This window comes from Mastigoproctus giganteus, chromosome 4, assembly GCF_048544385.1.
Source record: "Mastigoproctus giganteus isolate SK-2022 chromosome 4, ASM4854438v1, whole genome shotgun sequence".
Taxonomy (NCBI): Eukaryota; Metazoa; Arthropoda; class Arachnida; order Uropygi; family Thelyphonidae; genus Mastigoproctus; species Mastigoproctus giganteus.
In genome coordinates this window covers 242507698-242532225 of record NC_143578.1, presented here as the reverse complement: position 1 = coordinate 242532225, position 24528 = coordinate 242507698, and the positions used below count along the sequence as shown (strand labels likewise).

The window sequence follows — 24528 nt, the reverse complement described above, 5'->3', positions numbered from 1 at the left end:
CAGTCAATTAATTCAATGCGTAAATAAATAATTGCTTCTATTTTGAAGTGACCAATCATGCTAGTTAATATAGCGTGCCAAACTCATTTAATTAGTCAAAATTTTTCCTTAGAATATGCAGGCATTTCACATCAAGTGTGATCACAGAAGTTAACAACATCTTTAAATGATTCCCTGCCGAATTCCACTGTATTTCCTAACTCTTATTTGACTTCTCAAAGCATAGCTTCAATAAAATCCTCAGATATCGTACAGAGTTCTCAATGCAAATTAGCGATCATAGAGGAGAATTATGTTTGTGGGGGTTCCATTCGGTTTGTTGGTTGGGTTCCATTCGGAAAAGAAAGAAAATAACAAAGGGAGGAACTAGACTCTCCCTTGTTCAGCGTTTGTTGGACATCATTCATTTTATTTCATCATGAATCCCAAACAATCCCAAAGACTTTTTTAGAGTAAAGTCTTTGGCGTTCAGTATTCCATGACAATTGGAAGATCTACATAACTTGACACTGCACCGGCGTTGCAAACCTTTGAAAATGACTTTAATGGTTAAATGTGGAATTTCGTAGTCCACAATTTGATCATAAAAATCAAATGGGTACGTTTGGCAACCCTGCTCTGCAGAGAGTTATGTGAGGTGATAACTTACTTACTATTTGAAGTAAGGTAGGTGATTAAATTGCCAATTGGAACTCCGCCGAAAGTTTCAGCATACAGTGAATACATTCATTACTGTTAAAATTTCCTCGATCATCAGCTTAGAAACAACTGACTAGATGAAATAAGATTTTATCGCTTCACCTTCTCCAGCGCAAAGCAAGACCGAACTTTGGATAAGCACACTTCAACTGCGCTGCCTGAAACACGATGATCTAACGACTGGAACTCTAGATATTAGACAATCAATCATATTTAAGTGGGTCCCAATAGAAAAGTTCTTTAACTTTGAGAGCATACATACTTTTGATCAAATGAACGTGAGAATATTTTAAGTGCGTATTTAGGCAAGTTGCAAATGCCATGGATAAAGTTAAAATGCTTGCCACTTAATAGCGGTTTTAAAGTTGACAGCATGTCAACATTAAAATCGTTTCATTTTGAAACGATTATTATTTTTACATTTTTCACCTGACAAAAGATAATCTAAGTTTTGGCACATGCCTTGCAAATAATAATAATAACAACAACACACTTGAAAATCTACGTTGGTTTTTAAGTGTGATGAATTTGATGTTTAGAAAAGATCCTCTAAAGCGAAACTATATTATCTAACAAACATTTTTGTTATATATATATACACCGATGAGCCAAAACATTATGACCAGCAAGTCGTTATGGAAATAGGAGCAACTACAGGTGAACTACGGCACGTGCGCGGGTCGGGACACGGTATAAAAAACACCTGATGCTGAACTCTCCGTTAATCAGTGTTCCTTTTGTTCTTCAGATGGGAAAGGCAGCGGACTTAAGCGAGTTTGACAAAGGCCAAATTGTAATGGCCAGACGACTGGGTCAGAGCATATCCAAAACGGCACGGCTGGTGGGATGCTCACGGGCAGCCGTGGTTAGTACCTACCGAAAGTGGTTCGAGGAGGGAAAACCCACGAACCGCCGGTGAGGGGTTGGACGACCACGGCTCATCGATGCTCGAGGTGAGCAAAGGCTCTCCCGGATGGTACGTACGCGGCAACAGAAGGGCGACTGTGGCGCAACTCGCCGGTAATTGGAATGCTGGTGACGGGAGTAATGTGTCACAATACACAGTATATCGAACCATGCTGAAAATGTAGCTGCGTAGCCACAGGCCCTCCGAGTGCCCATACTAACCACGGTTCACCGGCAACAGCGCCTACAATGGGCATGCGAGCATCGAAACTGAACCGAATCTTGAGTGATTGGAAGAAGGTCATCTGGTCCGATGAATCTCATTTCCTGTTGCACCATGTGGATGGCTGGGTACGTGTGCGTCGTTTACCTAGGGAAGTGATGGCGCCTGGATGCACTGTGGGACGAAAACAAGCCGGTGTCATGCTTTGGGTGATGCTCCGCTGTGATACCCTGGGTCCAGTCATCCATGTGCACACTGATGTTTACCACCTACCTAAACATCATTGCTGACCAGGTACACCCTTTCATGACAACGGTCTTCCCTCTAGTGGTGCAGCCTTTCAGCAGGATAATGCACCATGCCACACCACCCGGATTGTTCGAGACGCGGAACATGAGGAAGACTTCCAGGTATTGCCCTGGCCTCCAAGTTCCCCTGACTCCATCCCATCGAGCATCTGTGGTTTGTGTTGGAACAGCAACTCCGAGCTGTGGCAGAGTTGCTGTTCCAACCACAGACCTTACAGGAGTTAAGGATCTGCTGGTTACATGTTGATACCAGATACCACAAGACATATTTAGAAATCTTGTAGCGTCCATGCCTTGCCGGGTACGAGCTGTTTTGGCTGCACGTGTAGGACCAACATCATATTAGGTAGGCGGTCATAAAGTTTTGGCTCATCGGTATATAAACACACAGATACATTACTCCCATGGATCGATGCCTTATCGCGGCGGGAGTGTTTGCGCGTGTCAATGAAGCTGAAAACTATGTCATCAGAAGCATATACTGCTATCAGGGTCATCCATGATGAACAGATCAAAGCTAAGACATCAAACGGATTGGACCAGTGTGGCAGATTATGGCCATTCGCTCAACATGGCTTAACAACAAAATGGCAGCGGTGCTTAGAACCACCGGCCCAATCAGGCTGCCTCTGGACTTTTGACATTGGAACGCTAAACATTCGATCTACGATTACAGATCCAGGCCTGGAAAAACTATTACATGAGCGGAAAAATATCAATTGGGCCATCATCGGTTTATGTGAGATTTGAAAGAAATGTGAAGGTTTGGTCAAACTAGAAGATGGACATTGACTGTACTATAAAGGAACAAATAATAGGTGGTGTGATGGAATTGGGTTCCTGATCAACAAAAGACTAACAGATTCAACCATAAAAGTAGAAAGTATTTACGAAAGAATTGCTTGCTGTGCTATTAAGCTAAATATTTGCTATTTTCTTCAAATCTTCGAGCTTACGCTCCTACAATGTCATGTTTTGGAAGACTTCCAGGAAGATTTACAAACAAATAGCCATATATGTTGAAGTGATGAAGTGAGCCATATAAGTTGAAGAATGTTATGAAATGTACTGCGCCTTTACAAGCAGGAGGACGACTACTACTATAAGTTTGTAATGGGAGATTTCAATGCGAGAATTGATAAGATCCAAAATGAGGAAAGATCTGTTGGCCCATATGTAACTGGAAAAAGAGATGATAGAGGCAATCTACCAATTGAATTTGCGGAGGAACAAAATTTGTTCATCATGAACTCATTCTTCAAGAAACAGGCTCAACGAAAATGGACGTCAATCAGGCTCAACGAAAATGGACGTCAATCAGGCTCAATGAAAATAGACTCTTAAAAATAATAGTGAAATTGACTTTATACTAACAAACACTAAAACGATATTCACTGACTGCTCAGTCTTGAACCATTTTAATGTTGGAAGCGACCATCGCTTACTGAGAGCAAAAATCAAACTGATGGCTAGAAAGAACGAAAGAAATCAGTGAAATAAATTAAAGTGAAGATGATCAACAATAACCAATTATTGAAAAATCATCGAAACTTTGAACTAGAAGTGTCCAATCGTTTTCATATGTTTCAAGGCATTCCTGACAGATATTTCAGCCGATAATGACAAAGTCATTGACACTACTGTGAAACAAGAAAAACCAACCAGAATATCAAAAGAAGCAATTGCAAAGTTGAAAAAGCGATGAGAAATCGAGAAAAGTGGTAACATAAGAAACAAAATAGCATATGTAGAAATATGCAAGCCTATAAGAAAACACATAAAAGAAGAAATGTGCAAGGTTCAACGTTGATCTCGTCAGAAGAACAATAGAAGAAAATCAAGAGCTAAAGAAAGCAAAACGAAAACTGGTTACACAAGAACCAAAATGTTTGCTTTGAAGCTTGTGGATGGCACAACAACAAAAACCCAAAACCAAATAGCAAAGCAAGTGGAAGAATTTCATTCAAATCTCTTTAAGGAAAAACGACAAAAGCTGGATCAACACCATTTGCAGAAACTGTACCAAAATTTTTGGTGGAAGTAGAAGATGCTATAAAATCAGTGAAAAATGGCAAGACAGCACGACCCGATAAAGTCACTGTTGAAATATGGAAGCCAGCTGGACTATTTTCTAGCCGGGCTAATTTCAAAAAGCCTTCTACTTAAGTACCTGTAGCATGAAAAAATGCAGAAGCCATCCTACTGCACAAGAAAGGTAACAAGGCAGATTTAAAAATCTGCCGACAAATAAGCCTATTGACAATTGTCCACAAGGTCTTCACAGAAGTACTTTCAAGAAAAATAAGCACAATATCTGATGCGCAATACTTGAAGCACAATACCCCTCCTCCAAAGGGCAAGCAGGTTTCAGAAGCGGCTTCAGTACAGTGGATCACATCCAAAAGGTGCAGCAAGTTATAAAGCAGCACAATGACTACAACCATCGATTATGTAGCCTTCATCGACTATGAAAAAGCATTCGACTCAGTCACAAAAGAAGCAATAATCAACGTCCTAATCAACCAGAGTGTAAACAGAGCTTACATCAATATTCTCCAAACAATATATGAAAAGGCGACTACATCAACACGCTTCAACGATGGTAAAGTTCAGATCAACATAGAAAAAGGCGTCCGACAGAGACACAACCTCTCCGAAACTATTTTCTGCCTGTTTAGAAGAAATTGTTTGCAAGCTAAATTGGGATAATAATCACTTACGATTTGCAGATGATATCATTCTTTTTACCAATGATCCGGTGTAATTGCAGCAAAACATTAAAGAACTGCAGCATGAAAGTAAGAATTTCGGTTTGAAGATGAATATCAAATGTTTACTACCCATTTCTTCTCCAAGGTACCTTGAAGAAGAAATTTCAACAGATGAAATAGAACGGGGCATAAAATTGGGATTGAAAACCATTTGGAAAGCTTAATATAGTCTTCAAGACAAACTTGCCACTGTCTAAAACGAAAACGTTTTGTTTTTTTTTGAAGCAATGTATCCTCCCTGTCCTACCATATGGTTGTGAAACACTGACATTGAATGCCAAAGCTTTATAAAGACTGAGGGTCACATAGAGACGTATGGAGCACCCAATTTTGAACTTAACTATAAATGACCGAAAAACATGTGCATGGATTTGCCAACAAACCAAGGTCTGTGACATCATTGAATGAACAAAGTACTCAAAATGGAAATGGGTAGATCACATATCAAGAATTAGACGAATCAAACGAATTTCTGAATGGATACCGCTTGACTCTAAACACCCAAGAAAAAAGCCCAAGAAAAAAGACCAAAGATGAGGGGATCGATGAAATTGTGAAATTTGTTGGTGTAACTAGTAACAAAGCCCAAGACCGCAGTTGCTGGAATCGTGATGAGGAGGCCCTTCATCCTGCATGTATCGACAATGGCTGAAGATGATATATTTATACTAACGTTGAGCACCTTACAGCTTTAAAAAAATGAATATCAGACGCGACATCTCGTTAGGAAAAATAAACGGAAAAATTGAATTACATTTACAGCTTGATACTTACAGAGTATTTAGTTTCTTAAGATTCCTGAAGGTATTCGTAGGGATTTCCTTGATTTTGTTGAAGCGAAGATCTCTGTGAAGAAAGGAAAAGAAATTGAAGGAAAAAAAAAAATTTACATATACCCAAAAAAAAAAAAAAAATATTTTACTAGAAAAGATGACAGCAGAATACGGTTTAGATAAGTGCACAGCAATTACATTAAGAGTTACTGAAATTTAACAAAAAATGAGAAGTGATAGTGTGATTGAGTTCAGAAATTAATGTAGTTTCTACATTTCAATGAAGCAAACTATTTCGCTAAGTTTTAAAGTTTACTAAATAGTACATGTACAATATAAGTATATCAAATCGGTGTGCTTTTTCCCTGTGTTTTTCCTAACACTATTCTTTGGTAATAATTAAAGAATTTCTTGTAAAACCGACACAAACCAATCTACAGAGAACATTGTACATTGGTTTGTAATGATGCAAATGCACTGACCAATGTCACAGTTTGAATTTTACATAGTTTGGAGCTCTACCCTAAAATATTATTTATGTATCGGGATGATAAGATCGCACTAAACAACTTACATATCCTCACACGTTCTCGGCCATCTGGTAAAAAAGTGTACAACTTTTTCCAGTTAACTTTTAGTAGTTCTAAGTACAATAGTCTTTAGTCTTTTACCTATCGATTTCATTTGTTCTTAAGAAATTATCACATGTTCACTTGTCACGACCTGAGTCCGTGACATGACTAGTCGCCATAAGAAATCTCTAAATACGGTTAGACAATGCACTCCACTCCACTTAGAGTGGAGTGTTGCTTAACAATATTTACAGCCCTTCTGTCTCTCAAAGGAGGCCAAGTTGGGTAATCAAATTCTCAGAGTAAAGAGATTTTAGGTCGTGGGTTTGATCCAAAATATCTACGGTGATTATTGCTTGGTGTAACTGGTTATCAGTTATCGTTTAACTCACCCAATAACCTTTTTTTTTTTTTTTTTTTTTTTTTACAGAGCCTGTAATAAGCAAGAGGGAAAAAATTCACAATATTCTTGTTCTACGCGCGTGCTAATCCCTCTTAACTGTATTGCTTGGGCTTGGGGGCCTCTTTAAGTATGCCATAAAACTGCATCTGGAATTTGTCAGACCTTCTTGACAGTTGATTAAGCACTGGGTTTGCTCGCTACACCAGCTTTCCAATGGGTGCGCAGCCGCCATCTGGAAAGATGCGCTTCCCCTTCTTTGTGTCCCTCCCTCAAAGACATTCCTCCTTTTCAAAATGCGAATTATCAGGAAAAATTTGTCCATACTTTGTGGACTGCTGTGTGCGATTTGTTTTAAATAAGGAAAGTTAGATTTATCTCATCATAAATACAGTGGATGCATTTCGTATATATTTCAACACTTTTCAAACTGTAGTCTGTTGTTAGAAAAATCGAAATTTTAGCGTAGGTAGTGCAAATTTTCCGAATTTGGGACAAAACATTACTATGAAATATTGGAGACCCTTGGTAAAATAAGTCTCTTATTAAAGCTCCTTAATTTTATCAAAGACTTCCAAGATTTCATCAAAAATCATTGAGCCAAGCGACGCAGTTCCACGTTTGTAGAGGAATAATCATGGCAAAATAAGCATTACCGCGAAAGGCAGCTAAAAATTAACCACATCAAGTTTATTAATGTTAAACTAACATCAGTGTTTTTTTATCCTTGCAAGAAAAGACCCATTAAAAATTCCTCCCAGCAATGGGAGAAATTTTTATGGCTTTTTTTCACAACGTGGCTGAGTTAGGAACTCGTATATGGAGGTCTCAGGCGAAGGTAGTATGGTTTTTCCTCCCGGAAACTTGGGTTTTTCATTCAACAAACAGAAAATTGACCTCAGAACACACAATTTCCAGGCAGTATATACGGAGTAATATGGCCTTAGTCGCTGATTCTCCTAAAACCCTACTACAACAACAACTAGATTCCAAGTAATGCAGATTTATGCTGAATAAATAATCAACGTATTTATCACCTTGGAGATGACAAAGTTTATCTAAATATACTGAACTCGTATATGGAGGACGATGACCGGGAAATAACAAACAATAATTTAGGGGATTTGACCTTCGGAAGAAGGCACGAGGAAAAACTTTGATTTAGGCGATGTAAGGACAATGTAACGTCTTCCGAATGTCATGTCTTGGGTGTTTCTGTAAATACAGAACGCCATCAGTCACGTTCAAAATTTACAAAAGTACCAAATCTTTAACCACGTTCAGGTGCTTCTTTGATGTTTCTCCGCAGGGTGGCACAAATATTTGCTCGCAAATATTTTGAATTGCGATTCGGCACGGATCAAAGCTATTCAAATGAAACTTTGTATAAACTTTTATCGGCACATTACAAACATAAAAACAAAAAAAAAAAAAAAAAGGCTGGGTGTACATAAAACTGTCCACGCTCCCTCTCAAGGCTGTTTTCGAGAAATACATTACCCAAGACAGTCGGGACATTCGATAAAGCTGGGTCACCGTTAAGTAGCGCTCAAATTTAGCAGGAAAACTTATGTTTTATTGGAAGGCAGCATTTCCTTCTATTTAGATCTTAGTTATGAGGGAAAACAACAGCTCTATTTCCAACTTCACTAGTCCTCTACAGTTTGTGTTAGGATTAAATGCCTGATTTGCAGGGCTGATTTAAACATAGTGGAATGGGTGCATCTTATCGATTGAGTTTCAGAGGTGCCCTTCTGCAGGATAAGACTGGGATCACGCTAAGGTGGCGAGTGATGCTGGAGCGAATTGTCAATAGCACTTTTATTTTCTTGAGAATTTACATCTGGAATGGTGTTATAAGTCTATAAGGGTTTCCTTCCTGTGCGCAGTTTCTTGGGATCGATGTTACAGCATTTGATGGCAAAATGCCTTTCCAGAACAAACTGTGATATACTGTTGAATTGTGGTTTTAATTCTTTATATTACTCAAATTAGAGTTCCCTAGTTTGTCTCATACTAGAAATGGAGGCGGTAAACGGTTTCCCATCAATCCTATTTAGCCATCACAAGAGTCAGAGAGGTGAAGCTCCCTTTGATAACAGGCACGTGATATAAAGAAGTAAAAAAAAAAAAAAAAAAGGTAAAGCGCAGCCATTATCAATTCACTGCAGGATGGAAGCCTCCTCAACAATTCATGCTGAAGGAAATGGACCATAATCTGCCACGCTGGTCCAGTGCGGGTTGGCAGATGGACCGTATTCAGCAGTCAGGGGCTTGAACCCCGGTCTACTCAAAGAACGTGCGCTACTGCACTCCCGCTCCTGACCACTCAGCTACGGAGAGTAAAGGAGCAATAATTCAATAACATATTACTTTTTGGGGATTCCTGAGGCTGATGATCTAGGGTGCGAAGTTCATGAACTAAGGTGCCTATCACAAAGGCTGAAAGTTGATTTTTCCTATTTTGTTGGTGAAGACCATCTATGCAGTTTTCTTCCCAATGCTCTCTAAGTCTTCATGGTATTATTTGCATCTTCATTACAGTCTTCTACCACCAATGACCTAACTGTTTCTATATACTACTGCATTTGCAGTTTATTGATTCTATATTGAAATAAAGTTAAGAATCGTCATAAGTATTTAGTCGGGACGGCGCATTATCTCCCAAATAGCACAAGTGCCGTAAGCCTTTACAAACAACGAGAAAATTCGCTCACTGGTCAAAATATTAGAAACCTTTTGCATTTGGCTCAACATATAATAAAACGTACACGCAAATGTAGGCTGCCACATGATATGATCACAAGTTCTTTCAGATCAGGTAAATACTGTTGAAGCGCGTTTAGCAGGAACTACAATTCAGAAAACAAAAGAAATCACTGGTGTGTCGAAAGGAAGCATCTCAAAATTATACAGTGAGTGGAACACGAAAGGAAAATACAGCTCAAAAAGTGAGAAATGCGGCCGGTACTTCGTATGGTTCTATGAAAGTAACTTCTTTCTGTAAAAAATCGAAAGAATCAACTGTAATGGTGTCGCCAAAGACAAGACTAGATTGTGGAAAAATGGAAGATCATGAGGTCTGATGACTTTTGATTTATGCTTTTTTCTTTGTACCAGTGGTAGAGCGAACGGGTGACATAATCCTGATGAAGCAATGCACCACACTGTCTCTCTCCACTATGGTGGTGTCATGGCATGCAGTGTGTTCAGTTGGCACGGACTGGGTCCACTCATGAATATCTTTTTGTTGCGTCGGACCAACTTCATCCTGTAATGCTTCAATTTTACTCGGATTGTCTGGATTTATTCAATACGTCAACTCAACTATCGACCGTTTAAAATTTCCATATGAATGGTTTGAGGAATGTTCCCACGGTTTCTATCCTCTACCCTGGTCGCCTAATTCTCCAGATCTGGATCCAATTGAGAATGTCTCGGATATCTTGGAAAGGACATCTTGGCTTCTCAGTTCTCTACCGATTATAACACAGCGTCGATTAACTACCCCAACAGAAGAATGATCAAATCTGGAGCTCTACTCCCTCAGACACTTAGTGGAATAAGTGCTACGACATGTACTGCCTGTAATTTTGGTCAAATACGGCCCCTACTTTCCCCAATAAAGGTTTCTAATATTTTTACCAGTGAGGATATTTAATCAGGAGATCACATTTTCTTGGGCAAAGGCTTAATATCCATTATATTTCTTTCACAAATATTGCACTGCTGTTGGTTATGTGTACTAATACGAATGTGCTGTGGAATTACTTAGTGAGGCTGGCCAATTTCAGATTGAGGAAAGACAGATGTAGGATAGATGTACGAAAATTTGCCTTTAGTCAGCGGGTAGTTGGTTGGCGGAACAGACTTCCATCCCTTGTTGTGGAAGTTGATAGCATAAATAAATTTAAGGCTCAGCTAGACAGGTATTTCGAACGAACGGAGGAGTGAAATGGGAGTGTGGTTTTTTTTTTTTTTTTTGGCTGATGCTGCATAAGTTTGCTTTCTTGCATCATATGCCTCTACTAATGCTAATTTTCCCTTAGAAGGGGAAAACTGGCCAGTCCTACTCGGAAAGCTGTGACAGTCTGAGTTAGAGGATCAGTAAGGGACTTAGAACAGAACTTTAATTCAGCGACTGCTGGAAGACAACGCAGGCCCCGCTTGGGGACTTTGAAATAACACTTCAGCATTCCTTAGGATTGGAGTGCAAGAAAACATTGAGACAAGGCATTGCACCACGGGATATCGCGTCATTAAGGACCATCAATTATAAACGTGATACGTCCGAGACAGAACGTTACTGCAAAAGGTCTGTTGGGATGCGAGGTGAGAAATTAAGCGTCGCACGTGACCCCCAGCAAGAAACACCACAACTACGCGATGTCATTTATCACTAGCTGACACGTGCGGGTTGTTACGCTTCCTCGATGGGTCTTTGGCGATCTGAAACGTGCATCGGTGTTGTTAGGGGGGATTGTTGCGATGAAGCGTTCCCTGTTTCGCAGCCTGCAGTAGTTTCTGTTGTAATTAAAATTACCAGAGGAAACGGAATGTTCAGTAGCCACAAGACGTAATGGATGCCGTTATTTTATTTTTTATTTTTTTCTGTTTATTTCGGAGGCTGAACCGTGTTGCCACGCAGGGACAGCGTGGGTGGAATATGCACGCGAGGGCAAATAACGCTTGGAGGCGAATCCTTGGGGCTGCACATTCTGTTCTGCTTGCCCTCCTTTTAGAGAGTTCTTTGTTCAATGGAGGAGAGAATGTCAAAACAGCTAGCTTGAAACCGTAAAGATTTGTGTTGGCAACGGTTGCTAAAGTCTGTCTCTGAGTGGAATTTCCGCTAATTGAAACAACAGTGTTGAGTCCGTACATCTTCCACACGAAGGCAACTTTAATTATCAAATATTGGGGATAAGGACCGAAGCTGGCCAACTCAATCTCCCAGGAAACTTCTCGGTTGTGTGGATTGCTGGTCAACTAAACATCTACTGGTCCCATTCAGGGCCTGAGCATATCTCTGTTATATGAAAGGCATGGTTAAAATTTAACGAGAAGAAATATTCTCACTGGTAGGGAAAACAAGACCTAGGGATCACATCCATAAAATCTCAAGGAGTAAGATCTCATGAAGTTTATCTTCGGACAGTGTGTTATAGATCACTGCAATCAATTAACTGGTAGTGGTTGAGGCAGAGAGTTTGGTGAATTTCATAGCGAAACGGAAGTTATATATTGGGGAAAGTTTCGAACATACGCCAAGGGGTTTGAACCAACACTCACATATACATATAATATAAAAATGAAGTAAATAACACTTTTTTAAATGTTACTATATCTAATAATTTAAAAAAAAATTATAATTTTTAAATATACACGCGGTTTCAATGAAAAGGCACCGAGGTACATATACCCGCTGTTTTTTCTGTTTTTTTTTTAAGATTGCATTTTACTATATGGACATCTTTTGCATATATGGGACGAAATTTGAAAATTAAAAGTTTGCCTAATAAATTGGGTTTTTTTTCCTCAATGGGAAAGTTATTCCTCGTCCTCGGTTTAATATTAAAACATCAAATAAAATAATATAGTGGTTATTAATCTTTTATAATAAAAAATATTCATAAACAAAACTATCATGAGAAGAAAAACCGTGTTAGACAAAGCGTTTTTCTTTTTTATTACAGTATTATTATTTGAGATCCAGGAAATTGAAAATGTCGCCAACTCCACTACATTTGAACTTACGTAAGCGGAAGTCAGTTTTATGTTATTTGTGCGACAGAAACCACCTCACAAATATACTGCACCTCGACTATCTTTTTTTTTTCTGTCTGACGATGCATCCTCGCTAATATCACTCTTACTTTTCAGCTGATAACAGTAATTGCTGTCGATGTCAACTTTTTTTCCCCTGTTAGTGTTGTTTACTTTAGGTGAGTGGCAGTAATGGTAGGGTTTTGGCATGTAGCACGAGCTAATGAATACCAAAAAGAAACTTGGCAGTTCTCTCAGGAATAAATATGACAACGATAACTTCACGAGACCCCTCCGCCACCCACATAGTAGGAATGAGCTTCTCTCGTTGGATTCAAATAACATAAAGGTCCAATTTAGGCGTGACATAAATTTTCCCTTTTAACCAACGAAGAGACAGTTTGCATACTCTAAAAGTAAACCATAAACTGGGACTTTCATATGAGGCTGTGGAGCCATTAATTTCGTTAATCTGACTAGCCATCTTTTTGGACGAATTCGGTTTAAAGTCCCAGATATGATGGATCGACAGCTTGACAACTTCATTGTCAAGTATTGTGAAGTATTTATTAAAATCAATTTTAAATAATGTAAACTCTCCTTGATAACAATAAAATTTCCTATATGCTTAATTAAAAACTATTAATTATCCTATTTTAGGTAACCTAACTTTATTAATTTAAGGTTAGTTCACCTAAAATAGGGTAATTATTGGTTTGATTTCAAATAAGCCTTTAAGAAACAATGTTATTGAATAACATTAACTTATCTAATATGCGTTAAAGAAAAATTTTGGAAGTTTGTCACGTTGGATTTTCAGTATCAAAGTCATGATTAACAATTGTTGTCAACCAATGATTGTCAGACATGTCTCTCTCTCAACCAATACGTGACGAATTCAAGTGCATCGCACGTCACTCAATGACTAACGTTTGAAATCGGTTGTGATTCACGTTGTCGCGACATAAGTGCGCCGAAGCTTATTTTGAAGGAATGAAAATCGAGGGGCGATGTCGTGCTCACTTCTGAAGCCACCGGATCATAAGGGAAAGCGCGCGTCCATAACTCCCTGCAGATAAGTTTTATGGAGTGCGTGATCGCACGAAACCCACACGCGCCTCTAGGTACAAGGCCCATTCCTATCTGCCGGTGGTCCACCTGCCCGGTACTTTATCTCATTCTTTGTTAATGATGTCATTAGGCGTCCACGCGGGCTCGAACTAGCCCGCTACTTATCTGCCCACCGCCATTCTCACAACTTTGCTGAAGGCAGTGCGTTGTTGGCTTCTGGATCGGTTGGTTTCCATTAGTCTCGCTCATAATTAAATACAAATCGAATAGCGTGGCCCTGAGAACAAATGTGGGTAGAATTTTAACCTGGGGAGATTTCTTACATCGAACCTTGTTTGGTGTCGTGACTTTCCCTCGGGGGCTCTCCGAGTAGAGAGATTGAGGAGTGAACAATCTACGCTTGGGCTGCCCTGTTTTCTTTGTAAGAAATCATTTCGACGAATGAGCCATTAAAAATTTGACTTCCTGTTCAAGTAGCAGAGGTAAGGAGAAATTGCTTAAATCAAAGAATACTCTTTGGAATGAAAATCAACCACGATGACTTTATAACTCGGAAGAACGAAATTATAAAATTTAGTCAATCATAAAAGAGGCGTTCACAAGTGATGGTTGGATGAGGCAGCTAAGTGGGAAGAAGGAAAATGGTCCGGTTCTTCAGCGATGCTGCCCATTAGAAGAGAAAATTTTATGGTTTCTCTCGGCAACGGTCAAATGAGTCGGTCCAGCGAGGATCATGCGGCATTTCCCCCCTCCCCCAATATGAAAACGGAGAAATACAACACCCACAATTTACAGACAAAAAAACCCTGTTCACGAGGATTACAAGGAGCCAAATTATGGAGTGGCCAGGTTAAAAGAAAACAATTATTTTAAATTCACGCGCAGACAGATTGACCAAATGAGCAATGCACGTGAGCATCAGCCCGTATTTTCGAACATTTTCAATCAGCAAGTGAAAATTGGAAATTGTTTGCTGATGATTAATATTGTTCCCAGAGTATTCAATTTAGTTGGATTAATTAACGTTCACCGTCTTCCTTCACAAGTGATTGTGGTATTTTAACGCTATATAAACAAATTCTTCTCTCTATACTTGACTATTTAGACATTATTTTTAAATATTATGTTGAGCTTTTATCCATTTGACTAACATTTGGCTTAATCTTTACACCTGAACTACTTTATGATCAGTTGGGCTATTGGCTGGATGAAAAACATGACTTCTCCCGCTTAGATCACTTAACTACTAACTGACCAAATATAGACCAAAGAACCAATTCAACATGTGTAATGACAAAATTAAAACTGTGTTTACTTAATGGTCCCTCGTCGCATTTATAGCTTCTTAGTATTAGTAGTGGAAAACTGATGCAAGACTTATTAAAGCATCAGCCAGAAAAAAAAAAAAAAGTTACCACATCACCTGCCAATCTCCCTCTAACAATTTATCTAATTCTTCCTTGAATTCATTCAAACTACCGCTTCCAGAACACCAGATGAAAACTGTTCCAATAATCAACTACCTGCTGGTTGAAGGCAAACGTCTATTCTGCAGCCATTCTTTCTGTTTCAATTTATGCTCCCTCATGTGTGTAGTCTCAGCAAGAGGAAGAATGCCATCAACATTGAGCTTGCCCAATCTAGTCATCTCGCAGGTGCCTAGTCTCCAGACGCTGCATTTGCAGAACTGAAGCCTTTCTTGGTAAGAGTACCCCTTTGTTCCAATCACCAATCTGCCTAATTTTTGCAGACCTTATTTCAGTAGCTTACCTCGAAAACTCTCATTAATCGCCCTGTCAACCTTTGTGTCGTGTATAATCCAATTCTTAATCCAATCATGATACTAAAATAATATACGCTTCGGTCAATCAGCACTTCCGTTGCAGCATTGCAATTTGTACGTGCTGAAGAGCGAGAAAGACCTCCCGAAACGTTTATTTGGATGTTAGAATAACCTGTGGACTGCGTCAAAATATTTGACCTCTGTTTTAGATGCCCTCAACTGCCGAAAAATTAACTCGATTGAGTTCAGCCGCACACGGCTGAGGGCAGGCCAACATGCTCCGAAGGAATCTCCCGGCCATTTCACCTGCCGCCCAAATGTCTTTGAGTGGCACGTGGGAGTATGTGGAAGGGTGTTGGAAAAGCGTAAAAGTATTGTTTCGCATTGGCGTCGCTTCCCGACCTCCCGCTGAGCCGGAGTGACGGGAGTATCGAGTTGCACCGTCGTTGCAGCGACCGAACCGGAGCTCCTCGAAATGAAAGCCAACACATCTTATCAGTGCAGGGCGAGCAGCCCCGTCCCCATTAGGAACAAGTTGCTTGTAAGTGTGCTGTCTGCACTTCCTTCTGGGGTCTCGCAGTGAGAGCAACTGCAGTGCTCGTGCGCACCAAATAAACAGGATAAGCCTTTTAACCCGCAGACGGTAGGGGGTACGGTAGTCAACCCACGTCAATTCGTCCCCCCATTTTTTATTTTATTTTGAAATGCGTGTTTTAGATGTTTACATAACAGAAATTTATAAATGTATAGTGAAACACTGCTATGTAAAGAAATCTTTTTTCTCACTCAGGTTTCCAATCACACGTGCATTGAGTGACCACGATTCGAGCTCGAGTGATTACTAAATACGCAGTTAGCTGTTGGTTCACGAGAAGGGAACAGAGGGGACCATCGTTTTACGCTTTTTTGAGGCTTTCCCAAGCATTAAACACCCGCACCATTCCCGTACACTCGCTTCCTGAACTGTGAGGAGCGGACACAAAACACAATTGCGTCAACGAGGATCAAAATTGAACCAGAGACGCATATCTGCAGAATCGTGCATCGCAAAGAAAGCATTTTTGGACTCGTAGGGAAAACGCCAGGAAGGTAGCGGATTATTTATCCGCTACCCTCCAGAAAATAATCGGACACACGTCAGTTTCATGCTGACGTTACTGCCACTCTAACAGAAGGTTGGTTATTGTAGAGTTTTAGGGGAATTAGCAACTGAGGGGCCATATTGCGCCTTTAGTTATATGGCTGAAAACTGCATGTGTTCTGTGGTCGATCTGCTATTTGCTTGGAGAAAAAACCATGCTACCCTCGCCCAAGACCGATTAACTCACCCAAGCTGGTACAAATACTCAAAAAATTCCTCGCGTCATTGACGGGATTCGAATTCGGGGCTTTTCCACCAGGTGTGGGGGAAGACGGTTATACGGTTATACCAATTGAGCTACCCACCAGGGCCACTCCAGGGCGTCCCTTTTCGTCACTACGACACACTATCTTCCGAGGAAGGCTTTCCAGAACTGTAGTGGGCGTACTCTTAGATTCCTCGTGCAGAACAAGAACCACATGAGATACCAAAGTTTTATTCTGGCTGTCATCGCACGTTCCACTTCATCGTACATGTGTTCAGTAGAGACCAAATCGAGATTCTCCACTAGATATTTTAGCGTTTGGACTTTGCCCACGAACAGCGCCAGCAGTATGGCATGGAATATTTGTCCTGTAGAAAGAAACACGAGTCCGTATCAAAGAAAAAAACTGAAACGTTGTTGCTAGCATGGAATTGTCGAAAATGTTAAGGTAAGTGTCGGCGTTCGTGGTTCCTCGCACAACCATCAGAAACAGTCTCACACCACTCCCTTTCGAATTTAATTGATGCCACAATCACTCCCGGAGCGTTCGCTCTCCAGGCATTCTCCACATCTGCCCATCTGATCAGAATAGGAAGTAATGGATTCGTCACTCCATAGAACCGATTTAGGAGTCAATAAGGACCATGAATTAGTGGTCTATGAACCAATTACGGCACTCGCTGCATCATGCAAGGCAAAACCGCTGATTGAGGTTAGTGATGTTTAGCTTATATGAAGCCTATCATTCCTAATAACCAAAGCTATGGACATCCATACGTAATGCTCGTACGGATCACAACTCCAGTTAACGCCTTTAACTCCTGGCGCGGTTTTTTAGAGGTGTCTGACAAGATCGTTCTGCTCATATAGAGTGAGCTTCCGCTGGACGATGGTTGTACCATCTCGTTTCCATTTCATGGTAACATCACGGAATTTGGATGGCACAGGCTGTGAGCAATTGCGCAAATTTGGTAAACTAGCATAATGACATTCGATAATTACGCCAGTCTCGAAATCATCTAGCTCGGCTGTGCGTGACATGACGAGAACAACAAACTGATGTGGACCACAAGCCTCTCTTGATACCGCTCTTAGCTATTTGGTCTATTGAAAACTGAGGCGTTTGGATATTTTATGGAGCATAGTATATTTCAATCGTTATAGCGTAAAGTAACATTCTTATATTTGCCATTCTTCAATGGATATTTAGCAATAATTCCCTTTATAACGGACTACTCGTCACAGACCACAAAAAATTCAAATTATTATATTAGGGCCACCCGTAATTTCTTACATATACTCGTGTATGTATTATGACTGTCAATTGCGTGTGTTCTCTGGTCGATCTGCCCGTTTTCCAGGACGTAAAAACCCCAGTTTCTGGGGGGGGGGGGAAACATTGCTATCTACGCCTGAGACCGACTAACTCAGCCAAGGATTACGATCAAAATAACTAATTCACTTTTAAGAATCACTTTAATTCTTGGATTCAAAATACAATTTTGCTTCCAGGAAAGAGTTACTTTTCTGGATACATAATATCAAATTTTTATCAGGCTCACTCGATGAAACATGTACATTCTTCAAGGTTATACATATTCTATCGAAATCCGCTTAAATATGATGAACTGGCGAAGATACAGTCTGAACACTAAATAATCTTGTTTCTATCAGACAGACCAGACAATCTCGTTTTAAAGTTCAGTCCTACTCGGCACATCCCAAAATAGATTAGATTTTCACTCTCTGGTTCTTCAGTCAGTAGTTTCCTTGATAAAGCTTTGATTCCTCTATAGCGGACCACCACGATAGAGCACGAAATCTCCTGATTGGTTGCCATCCTGCTGTAATCGATAATAATCTGGAAAAACACTGTGCCAGGTTCTTGTTCAAGATAGTATCTTACACTCGCCTCCTACTGGGAAATATCCGAGTAAGAATTCTGATCCGGGAAATACTGAGGCCTGTTGAGCTGAGTTCAATGTCACTAGTCTCAGGTGGAAGTACAGCTTCTGAGATTTTACATCCCAGAAACAGAAACCAGTTTTAGAACACACAAAGTTTAGAGAGCTATGACAGAGTGATGCTTACAGCTTGTTACAATTAATTTTTCACTCTTCACCCCTCCCCATTCTCTTGTCCAAACTGATGACAGAGATGTTGGCTGTAGGAAGGATGTTCTTACGTCCAACGTCAATTCTTTGCCTCTGACGTGTATTTCTTCTGTCTAATCGGAAGTCAGTTTTGTCATCCGACCGATCCCAGCTGCCAAAACATCTTCCACTAGTATCTTCTGCAGCCTCGAAACGGAGTGCAGGAGTTTGGCTGCCAGGTGCTTGTCTGGCTGTACCCTGAGGATTTATCGGTTGGCCTAATTTATATCCGTGGAGTTCTTGAAAATGGAAGTAGGCGGGATGGGAGGGAGGTCATTTGCCGCGCTTGTGGGAAGGGTTGGATACTTTCATGTGCCAATTACGGTGGTCGTATACCTCCTCGTGGTGTTGCCATCGGTGTCGTTGACCCTTCGCAGGAAGGCGTCCAAAAAAGAACTCAACTAACAGTTATTGACGGCACTTGGCAGCGCCTTACCGTCCTTGATCCACTCCAGTTCAATTGGAATCTTATTTAGCCCCGTCAAAGTTCCCTCTGACAGTGTCGAATGCCAATGAACCATTAGTGCACACTAGATTATTTGGGAACAGTCATTCGCCGCTTCTTTACGATCGATATTCATTTGGCCCACTTAATACTTCGTAACTGGATACACCTCGCGGCAGAGGGGCAAGGGTTGGACGTTTTGGATGTGATAAAATGACGTCATATTCCTCTTTATCAGTGTTCACGTGTACCCTATAATCACCCTCGTTAGATACGCAGGATGTGGGGGTCAAAGCGCCTTTAATCGTGCCCGAAGAATACTCTCGGAATTGTCGGTGTGTGATTAAAGAGAGAATGTGTGCACGAGCCTCATTAACTTCTTACTGTCCGCTGAAGGGTGCCTTTCGGGCCACAAAAGAAACTGTTGATATGAAAAGTGATGTTCGTATAATCGTGCTCCTCACAAAGGGCACTTTGTTGGCCAAGGACTTTTGATGGAGACTGGAAGATGTTTGGAGTGCTTCGGCTGGATGTGCCTTCCGTCTGTACACTGATAAGAATTTAAATCTACAGAAGTTAAACCCTTAAACTTTAATGCTGTTTAGTATATCCCTTGCAAAATGTTATTTTAACTTGTGAACGTCTGTAATTTAATGAACACGTATTTACACAGGATTGGAAGAAAAGTAAAGTTCTTCACGCGCAAAGTTGTACTGGCAACAAGCATCGTTTGATAATGAAGAATAAAAACGAACTCCGAAATAAATTTGACGCCTTTTTGATTTTGGGATATGCAAATTATAATTGGCAAAAGGAAAGTGGCCTCACTACTTAATGCGGATAAAAATGTCCCTGTTGATCACCACAGGAGGCATTGAGCCAGTCAGTGGCAAACCAGGAGACATTTCACACAAATAATTGCATCGTCTTCTTTCTGGGACTGGACACCTTCTTCCCAGGGATTCTTCTCAGTGAGATTTGTATCGATTGCAGATTTATTAAATTAAGGATTAGTTCAGGTCGTACTTTGCCTACCTACATTATAATGCCTAATTACGGTGAAGAAACCTAGGGAATGGGCGGGGCTTTTGTGTTGTATATCATCCAACATTTGCTGTTGTGATTAAGAAGTCTGATGTCTTCAAAATTGACTACCGCGGAGTGGAAGCTCCTCGAGGTGGGTAGCGTTCTAATAAACGAACTCTTGTGTCGAAAGAAAGTGCAGAAAAGGATACTCAATCTAATGGTGGAACAGAATGGCTTAAATTGCTTGCACCTATGAGCGAGTTGGATGCCCCAATGTCATTCCTGTGTGTTAGGGAAATTCTTTTTAACCTAAAGAGAACCATTTACAAGAAAAAGAATTCCAGCACTCCTAAAACCAAATTTTCCCAACCCAGTCTTTTTTCTTCAACCATATCTCTCAAATAAACAACTTAAACTCACCAGAAGAAGTTCATTCTTCTAGTGAATTTGAGTAGATGATGTCTTTGGCGTCAAAGAGCACGTTACGCTACTCATATGAAAACCTGACTGTATTTCACTGAATCCTCACTATATTTTTGAGGGCGAACAATGTAAACATTTTATATCATTTTTTTTTTTCTGGCATAAAATTAAAATAAAAAGCGAATATTGAGGATGACCAGTCTCTTCTGCGCAAGTATACTGAAAGAAGCAGTAATCAAATGAAAATAAAAGCTGCTTTCTCAAACAGAGGTCAAAAACGTAACCTGCTGAAGAACGCAGGATGCAGTTCGCCAGATGATATAACCATCACAAGTTATGTGAACTTATCAGAGATCTTATGAAAACAATCACAAGAGGTCTAAGACAGATTTGACATCTGGATTAGACATCTCTGAGGTCTCATTCCATAGCTGTCCCGGAGAGTAAACAGAAAGTTTGTTTATTATTGCTTTTCATTCGTGAATGCGTGGGAGTACCAGCAAAATGTAGTCAAGCAATCTTCCCGTAACGGCCATAGGCAGAGTACTCGTAACCACAAGGGGCAGAGCGTAATTGAGATTGCGTCGTTAGAGTTATTTTCAAAACGATACACCAACAAGGTGTCGGGAAGAAGGGGATCGATGGGCAAGAAAGAGGGTATTTTATGAGAAGGAGGCAGTGTAATCACAAGAAGGTTTGATGGATTTAAAGTGGCACTGAACTCACTAATTAAAGAGCTCCCTGCGAGTTTCAACAAAATCCTTCTATAAATTAGGAGCGGGTCCCACAGAGGCAAAGAGAGCTTCGAGAGAGAGTGAGACAGAGGAGTCATTTAACATCACTCCCACGGTAGGCTGGAGTAAGGATTGCCAGACCGGCGTTAGGCAATCATTTCTACTAATCGCAAAAAAGAATAATTGATGTGAGCTTTAAGTCCAGATGATCGAGACAACGTAAGCATGACGCCACGATGTAAGCTAATATACAGGAAGTGTATCCAATTTGTTTATAAGCAAATATAAGCATGCCATAACATTATTGTAATATCAGCATGCTCCAGTTTTCTTGCAGACCATACATGCATGGCCTTGGGCCATGGCCGGCTGCTTAAATACTGAAGTTAGCCTAGTAGCTAACTTCAGGATTTTTAATACTTAATGAATTCTTATTTTCTAGCAGTGTTCAATGATACGTGCTAGAATTAAAACCGAAAAAATATTTCGCTGACCTTAGAAATTAATCCTTTATATACACACATATTAAAAAAAAAAAAAAAAAAAGCCACTCCCAGCTGCCCCTTGTCTTGGCTGTATGCGTGCTTGCCACTACCACGCAATATCGGGACCCGGTATAAACGGCCTTGATGGCATGGGAATGGTAGGATAGAGCGTTGTAGATTGTTGGCATGACCTACAAAGACAAAATATTTAATTCAACGTCTACAATAACAGACGTGTTGTCCAGGCCACTTTAAATAAATTCCTTGAGCTGTATGAAATGTTACTGATACTTCCCCCACCCCCACACACAATACAATTAAGTTCATCAATCGTGTTGAACTCGTTCAACTGTCCCACTGGCTCAGTAACCAGCAAAGTTTACGAGACTATCATGTATCGAATATTTCAGCCTGGATGCTGGTGTGATATTTCATCCTCCAGTTTTCTGCTGCAGAGCCACCTACTGCCGAGATTCATTTACTTCCGGTTTGATGAGTTTACCAGATAAATATTCTGCTTGGTACAAGAAACCAAATGTGAACCTGATCTCATTTAACTTTTCACATGCAGCTATATGCGATAATCTGCACAAATTCTTACGAAAAGTATACGAACCCTAATTGTTGTGCCTTAAAATTGCATCGATACTTGACATCCTTCTTTTAAAATTTTCCCTGGAATTCCTGTCTGGAGAGGTAGCTTGTTAGAGGCAGTTTCCGAAATACCGAGTCTTTATAATAATGAGGTATTTTTCAACGAGCAGCAAGCCTGTACTGGGGGGAAGTCTCCAGAATCCATTAGAATAATCGTGACTAGTGGATTGACACCATCCAAATTGGGAACCTTTGAAAACTACAGGACTTCGCTATCGTGATGGTGGGCGTGCTAAAGAAGCAGTTCAAGGAAGCGGTTCCATTTCGTGATGAAATGAAAGAAAAACAAAAGTACGTTAGAGGTTCACCTCCAACAGCAGCAGAACGCCGGAGGTCAAGTGTTATCTAAAAGGGGCCCTTTTATTATTATTAGTTTTTTTTTTATTTGTAGCAGCGAACAAAAAGAAAAGACAGCCATCTGAATAAAACTGACTATTTCAAGGAAATTTCAAAAATGTTTTTGGAGACAGTCAATACTGATAAAATTGTGAGTACACAGTTTGAATCATGAAGTAATCTATTGTCCATTTACAGAATGAAGGCTGGCACTTTGCTAAGCTTGTGAAGGGTATACAGTCTTCTGAAATCTCAAACACAACGCTAGCCCACCAAATTGCACAAGACTGCACTCCCCAGACTTTGGATAAAGAAACAAAGAAAAGGCTGAAAACTCCCAAAGGTACCTAACTGTAAACTTCAGAGCAGTAATCAGGACCAGGAACTATTTTCAGAGAATGCCATTAAAAACTCGGTCAAGCCAGCATAACACAAAATCAAGTCTTAAAATATTCACAAGTACTTGCCCACACAAGTACCATTTAGTTAAACACTTTAATTTTCAAAGTTTAGTTAAAAACTTTGAAAATTAAAGTGTTTAACTAAATGGTGCTGATTGCAGTTGTTTTGAATTTCCACACGGATACAGTTTCTGTGAGAACATACGTTTTGTCAGATTTACTGAAAATAAAGGAATATCCTGTCCAGGATTGGGACCTTTTATCTGAACATGAAATAACTGGTTTTCTAGTTATTATTATTAACTTCCTGTATCCAGTTAATAATAATAATAATAATAATAATAATAATAATAACTGGACACAGGAAGTGATTATTTATAATATTTCCACACTTTTACGATTGTTTATCAATCGAATTACAGTTGTTTATCAATTAGCACTTATATTTTGATACACGTAATTTTCTGTATAGTAAAAGCAAATTCTCGTGAAATAATTAATTTGAATTATGTTTTTAGTAATGAAGATTTTTTTGCATTGAAAGTAAATTGAATGAAACACGAACAGCACATATGTTGCCCCACCAGCTCTACCTCATATCAGCTTTACCTTGATACCTGCTGTTCCAAAGGTTTGAATTCTGTGTTCAAATTGGAAAACTTCCCCAACGTATCCGATTATAATAAGGCGGGTGGGGAGGCCTTTTCTGCCTGGTATGTGAAAGATATTCGATTTAACAACACACTCACTCACTCACAAAAAATAAAATAATCACACTCAAACAATTACCAGAAGTGTGAAAAAAAAATCTTCTCCTGTTTGAAACAATGGCTGTGTTTTTTTTTTATTTTTTAGGAACCCTTGATTAACCATCTCATTTGAAGTCTTTCTGTAACCTAGAGGACCTCGATAATTACCAAAGATCGGAGTTCATCCATTGTATTTGATATTCTCGCCTGAGAGAGAGAGTGTGTGCAGTAATCAAGCGGGATGGAGTATAATTAGGTTACTTCTATCAAAGGAAGCGGATCACTTCGCCTCCTACACGAGGATGACACTCGGAACGATTCTTGTCAAGGGATCTCGCGTGCATGAACAGGGCTGGTATGCGGTCATGTCCAAAACGTCAGAAAGAAGGGGTGAGGAATCCACAACAGGGATAATTTATGGCTGTTCTTCTTCAATGGGGGAGGGAGCAATTAGTGCGTATCTTCCCTGACCGACAGTTGTCGTTTCCTTAGGCGACATTCCGAGAC

At 40.0% G+C, this 24528-nt stretch overlaps 1 protein-coding gene across 3 annotated transcripts in view; it reads right to left on the bottom strand.

The window, feature by feature from the left end:
- Pxn (Peroxidasin) overlaps positions 1-24528 on the bottom strand; it is a 247354-nt gene that overhangs the window by 181336 nt on the left and 41490 nt on the right. For 2 of the 3 annotated variants that reach the window (XM_090371255.1, XM_090371257.1), the window contains exon 2: positions 5682-5753. The exons of the other annotated variant lie outside the window; for it this stretch is intronic. In XM_090371255.1, the coding sequence (XP_090227381.1) occupies positions 5682-5753 (72 nt within the window). The remainder of the gene's footprint in view (positions 1-5681; positions 5754-24528) is intronic. 3 annotated transcript variants of the gene reach the window in all.